Source organism: Excalfactoria chinensis, chromosome 1 (assembly GCF_039878825.1).
Source record: "Excalfactoria chinensis isolate bCotChi1 chromosome 1, bCotChi1.hap2, whole genome shotgun sequence".
Taxonomy (NCBI): domain Eukaryota; kingdom Metazoa; phylum Chordata; class Aves; order Galliformes; family Phasianidae; genus Excalfactoria; species Excalfactoria chinensis.
The window spans coordinates 151,388,689-151,395,165 of NC_092825.1; the positions used below are offsets into that span (position 1 = coordinate 151,388,689).

General features: G+C 43.6%; 1 protein-coding gene across 1 annotated transcript; it reads left to right on the forward strand.

Annotated features, from left to right (window-relative positions):
* Positions 1 to 2,908: 2,908 nt before the first annotated feature.
* Positions 2,909 to 5,256, forward strand: LOC140255119 (uncharacterized). The gene is made up of 2 exons (XM_072342472.1): positions 2,909 to 5,084; positions 5,146 to 5,256. Exon 1 carries the CDS (start codon positions 2,909 to 2,911, stop codon positions 4,385 to 4,387), a length of 1,479 nt encoding a protein of 492 aa, XP_072198573.1. The 3' UTR covers positions 4,388 to 5,084; positions 5,146 to 5,256.
* Positions 5,257 to 6,477: the final 1,221 nt, after the last annotated feature.

Consider the following 6,477-nt stretch of genomic DNA (forward strand, 5'->3'; position numbering starts at 1 on the left):
TGAGTAGCAACTATGAGAACATATTCTGGATTGGAAAACAATTCTTAATGGAGTGTATTTAGCAGAATGCATAGCATTTACCACTTTATGTAACAGTAGACACTGTATTTAACAAATCTTTAAATTCAAAACAGTCTACAAACAAGATGTCTAATGTGTCTGTGTAAAGGTAAATAATTCCTGTGTTCAGTGTTTTATGCAAGAACAGGGATGGAGAGTGTTTCTTTGTCATAAATAACTATTCCTACTATTTATACAGGAAAACATACAGATTTAGTGTAGAGAGACATTTTAATACTATGTTAGTGTATTTCCACATACGTTTCCATTCTTAGATGTATCTTTAGTACAAGAATCCTAAGATATGCATATATTGACGCATGTTTCAGTAAACTGGGTAAGGGTCTATACAGAAATATCACATTGTTATGATTATTGTAAGCTGAACAGATCTCACAAAGCTGTGTTATTTCCTGGTGCAATAGAGGGTTTCAAATTTCAAAAGCAAATAGTGCCACATAGTACTTTCCTATATATAGTTACTTTATATATTGAGAACCAAAAACCTAGCATGCCTTAGACTTTAAGTATTTCACAAGCTTCATAATATTTAATTTGTTGCTGCTAGCATTATTCATTTTGTTTTCCTCCACACTTCTTCATCTGTCCAGGAAAATTTGTTCTAAACAAAAATAATTTTATTTATTTTTTTAAAAACAACTGTTTTCACTAATTCCAAAATTGGTTGGCATTGAGAGAAAAGCCTGTTCACATAAGTTTCTCAGATGCAATTTTTGCAGAATGTGGAGATTTGTAAAGCTCAGATAAACTCAGTGAATTTCTGTCTATTTGAGTTTAAAGCAAGCTCTTGACCCTAATGTATTTGTCTATCCTTCTAAAGCACACAAAAAAGCAAGTACCACATTGTCTTTTGTTTGTTTTGCTAACAGTTAGAAATGTTGACAAATTCTGCAGGAAAATCAATATATATACCAATTAAAAGCTAAGATAGCATTAGTATTAGAAGAGGAAAAGCTTTTAATAAAGTTTTATTGGACTGAATGTCCAATTTATGGACAGAGAAAGAGAAAATTGCCTATACACAAAAGTTAAGTGCAAACTAATTAAAGTATACCAAAAAAAGCAGACAGCGATCTTCTTCAGAAGAAAGAAAGTATGTAAACAAATCCCAGTCACATCCATTACCATACTTTATTTTTTAATATAACTCACACAGTTTGTGAATCATGGATCTTTTAAAAAGCATTTAAGAATTTGCGTAAAATCCTGTAGAAGTTAGTGTCAGGAACTATTAATGGCTTCCCACGTTGTCCTTTCAAATTTTTATACTACTGACCACATGATAAAAAAACAAAACAAAACAAAACAAAACAAAAAAAAAAAAACAGATCATACAGACTGTTCTTTTTTGAAGGCAGAAATGTGATTATAAGGTTTGAAAACTATAGTAAGAAATCCAGCAATTGCAGTCTGACTTACATCAGTTCTCACTCCGAGAATATTATACAGATAATAGTGTACAGCATTCTGCAGTGCCCTGGATAAATCTCCTATAGTCATGTCTGACTGAGCTACTTTCAGTGTGGAAATAATTAGAATTGCCCAAAAATACTGACATTAGTAGCTGACTAAGTTGAGTTAGATTGACAAAATACATATATGCACATATATATTTGTTCTCCAAAATGAGAATAGATCTCCTTTTTAAACTTTATGTCTCTATGTCTCAAAATCTTTAACTCTTTAATGTTGTAGATGCTAACGAGGCTGAACCTTGTAGTACAAGCATATAGGCGGTAGCGGGGCTTTTTCGGGATGTGACGGTGATAGTAATCCAGGAAGTAATTCAGCCTCTTCCGTCTCAAGCCCTGTGAATCACATTGGCGCGCATTTCAAACGTGCCCTAGGGGGCGTAGACGAAGTAGTAAGGTATATAAGGTGTTGATTACCCCTAATAAACGCCATTTTGCCACGTTTCTTGATGAGTCACGGTGGTCTTTTGGCTCTGGCAGAGGTTTCGCAAGAAGCTGGGAAATTGGGGGTTTCCGAGTCACGGCAACATATGGTGCCCCGTGTGAGGAACCCCTAAATTCCTAGGCATTTTTCTATTTTTACTTCTATTCTTACTTCTTCTTCATTACTTTATAGGGTGTACAGAGGGGACGGCTGTGCACCCCTAAAAGCAGCTCGGGGGGACGACGAGGTGCTTTTAGCTTATCAGGTTCACCGGGGGGACGACGGGGGACCTGTTTCCTTTTTCTTCTTTCTTTTTCAGAGCAAGAATCCGCTGCGTGGCGAGCGGGGGCGTGGCGAGCGGCGGCGATATTCCGCGGTAGGAAACCTGAGTGAGCAACGGGAGCGGGAATCGTGGAGCAGAGTATTAAGGCAGTGAGTCAGGCAGCTGCCGAGCCTGTGACCTGGGGCGTGATCCTGGGTGCTCTTGGAGCACTTGTTGAATCGTGTTTGTTAGTTGGGCTTGTGTTTGACCCGGAGCAGCCGGGAGGGCGGCCGGGAAAAGCGGCTGAGGACTGTAGGACCCAGGAGAGCCGTCTGGGGAGGCGGCGGAGAGATGGGACGGGGTCCGGGAGAAGCGGAGAAGAAAAAGTTAAAGACGGCGAAGATGGGACGGGGTCCGGGAGAAGCGGAGAAGAAAAAGTTAAAAGATGGCGAATTCCAATCGGCCACACCCCCTCTTAACCGCCAAGTGGACACTGCAACCCCATATCCTTTGTCATTAGGGGGTGGGGAGTGCGGGTGCGCGGCTAATTCGAGTGGTTGGGGAAGTAGGCGTGTTCCAGACCCGGGGGGGGGAAGTAGGCGTGTTCCAGACCCGGGGGGGACGCAAACTTGGCGCCGTCCGGGGGGGGGAATGGAAGTAGATGGAAGTATGGTGCTGTTTTCAGTGTGCCGCCCGCAGAGTAGCCCGATCCAGCAAGTTTCGGCCGGTGGGCCGGCTTCGGGTCGGGGGGGGCGGCGGCGCGGCTGTGGGCAGCGACGGGATAGCCCGCCGCCATCGAGATCGCCAGAAGGCGTGGAGTGGAACCATGGCACCGCCCAGTGGGATGGAGGGTACCGGCGTGATACCGCCTTGGGAGGCGTGGAGTGCAATCGTGGCACCACCTGCACAGAGCCGGGGGGGCGGCGGGCGCGCGTTGCGGCGCCCCGCTGCCCGCGCCCGTCCTCCGCCGGCGCTTCCGCATTCCCTCCGTCCCAGGGGGCAGCCTGCCTGGCGCGCGGGGGGCCGGGGCTCGATTCCCCGGCGCGGAGCCGCTCCACCTTCCGGCACCGGGCTGCCGGCTGCTGCCGCGAGTTCCGTTTGCCCCTGGCTTTAAACACACTAGAGACTTTAACGGCGCATGGCCCTGTGCTTCCTCACGACACTGAAAGCCTCGAATACGTGATCCTCAAGCTGGTGCAATATACACTCTGGAAAGAGGGGTGGATGACTGCGCTTGGGAGGGGGGTGGCAGCTGAACAAGATGATCCCTTTCACCCTGTGCATGGTATAGACATGCAAGAGGGAATTAGAGCAGAGTGCTTGGAATATAAGTTTAGCACTGAGATGATGCAGCTGGTGGGTCTTGATATTCAACCACGTGTTAAGAAACTATGGAATATGCAGAAATTGGTAGGAGCCCTCCAGTGGGTTCGGGGTGCTTTGGGGATACCTTCTCGATTGATGAAGCCCTTGTATGGTCAGCTAAAGGGATCCGACCCAAAAGAACCCCAAAATCCATCTAGCAAAATGGCTGCAGCTTGGCAAAAGATCTTACAGAGCTGCATGGAAGGATCGCTTGCACAGTGGGACACTGCTCAAGGCCTTGAAATGGCCCAGCTAGCTCAGTTGGTAGAGCATGAGACTCTTGATCTCAGGATGGTGGTTTGGCAGGATTCCAACCGTAGTTCACAGGCTGCTGTCTTCACAAACCGAATGGTCAGCGTGCAGATGCTTGAGGTGATGGCTGTGACGGTCGCAGTGCACCTCTGGCGAATAATACCCTCTAACACTGTTGCTGACTCCATCTTTGCAGCCAAGCAGTTGGCCCGGATGGACCGGGAGGACTTCCCAAGTTCAGAGGCTGCTGGAATTTTGGAAGAGACCTTGGCCTCTCACGCAGCTCCTGTTGCATCCTTACATGTGCATGGTCACTCTGAGGTGCCAAGCCTTTTTACCAGAGGTAATGCAATAGCAGATACAGTTGCCAGCACTCCTGTCTTTGGCCTAGGGTCACTGCAGATCTGGCAAACTGGTGTCATCTGGGAGTCTTGCTTGTCTCCCCGTCAAGGGCTGGCTGTTGCTATGAGTGCCTCCTCTGTTGTCATCACGGCAACTCAGCATGTCAGGTCTGGCTTGACTGCAGTCTGATACCATTTGGCAACCGCTGTTGCTATGGTCGGTTTGCCCAGTCACGTTGAGACTGACAATGGGTCCTGCTTCACTTCTCGTTCTACTCAAGAATGGTTGGTGAAGACTGACTATGGGAAGTGGGATAAGAGTTCTTTCCTTACAGGAGCAGTTGGTGGGGAGTCCGAATCTGGTACCTGAGACTGTTTTGCTGCTGTTGGTCTCGGTGATTAGTACCGCTCAAACAACAAGCGCGGGGACCTTCTGGATTCAGTCTAGAATTGTCGGGTCTCAGCCAACAGTAGATTCACACTTATCTGTATTTGCAACTTCACTTATCTTTTAGGATGTGTTCTTCTTATCCTATAGAGTGTGATTCTAGTTACCTAGTCACTACATATCGATAACACGTTAATGTAATGATGGTGCATGTTGCCGTGTGCTGATGAGCTGATGGACGCTATCGAGGCTACGGACAGAAGACTTTGACTACTGTTCACCATACAGAGAAGATGCATCATGCAAGAAGGATGAAGAATAGAAAGAAGAATGACGAAGAATGAAGAAGAATAGAAAACATCACGGATGAGAACTGTTTCTCGGATGGTTCCAGACATCAAAGGGACTATCTTAATATACAGTTCATTTAATTGTGGTATTGTTTTCTTTTGCACAAATGTAACTTGCACTACTCATTATATCGGATAGAGCTTTTAAGGTTTATATAAAGTTTATAGAGAGTAAGTTATATTAAGAGTAATATATTAATAGATATTAAGGTTTATATAAATTTATAGAGTAAGTTATATTAAGAGTAATATATTAATAGAGTAATATAGTTATGATAAGAGTAATATATTAGTAATTGTTAGGATTGCATTAAGATCAATCTTAGTTTTGTTAAGGTTAAATTTGACTAAGTAGATAAGTAATTCAGTTAAGCTGAGTACAATAGTATAAGTATATTGCATAGAACATATAGAACAATATCAAATTTATAGTAGATTATACTTGGGATTTTAGTATTCACATTGAGAAGGGATAAATTGTTGTCTTGGGGGGCGGGGAGATGTTGTAGATGCTAACGAGGCTGAACCTTGTAGTACAAGCATATAGGCGGTAGCGGGGCTTTTTCGGGATGTGACGGTGATAGTAATCCAGGAAGTAATTCAGCCTCTTCCGTCTCAAGCCCTGTGAATCACATTGGCGCGCATTTCAAACGTGCCCTAGGGGGCGTAGACGAAGTAGTAAGGTATATAAGGTGTTGATTACCCCTAATAAACGCCATTTTGCCACGTTTCTTGATGAGTCACGGTGGTCTTTTGGCTCTGGCAGAGGTTTCGCAAGAAGCTGGGAAATTGGGGGTTTCCGAGTCACGGCAACACTTTAATCAAAAAATGACTTTTATTTTGAAACACAATTACAAATGTCTCTCATATTTTAAAAGTATTTCAGAAGTTCAGAATGTGACTGATGTAATCTTTTTTTCTTTTTCCTGAATCCTATATCAGTATGTTTTGATGCACAATTTCTATCAATCATCTCATATTTCTTTCTCCCTTTTGTTCATCATTCACAGACACCTTGTGATAAACTGTGATCAGTGCTCGATGAATGTTTATGGGAACCAACAGTGGATGTCATCATAGTGAGATGGTGTGTGGTGCATTTCAGCAGTGGTGGGTCACTTCTGTTGGGGGAGATTTTTACGAGCATGGCATGGAAGCTCTTGTTCATTGCTAGCAACAATGAATACCTAACGGTGGTGACTATGTTGAAAAGGAGTGTTTTGTGACTGAGAATTTGCTTTAACGAATACTGTTATTGTTTTCTTTGTATCTGCTGTAGTTTTCATGGAAATCAATAGGAGATTACCTTCAGATCAATCTGTGTAGCTAGAATGCAAATTTACACTCATAGCTGCCATCTATTTGAAATTTCCATATATATGCATGGCTGTATATCAATTACAAGGGACATTCCAATAAATTTTATTGGAGGATACTACAACTAGTAACAGACTGTTCTCAAGATTTACTGAAAGCTTATGAAATCTCTGGGAATAGGCACAGGTTACTTTTTTCTCTTCCCCATGTTTTAAAGGTGATTTT

What these genes read in the sequence shown, in the direction of transcription:
- LOC140255119 (XM_072342472.1), top strand. Translation starts at nt 2,909, where the DNA reads ATGGTGCTGTTTTCAGTGTGCCGCCCGCAGAGTAGCCCGATCCAGCAA.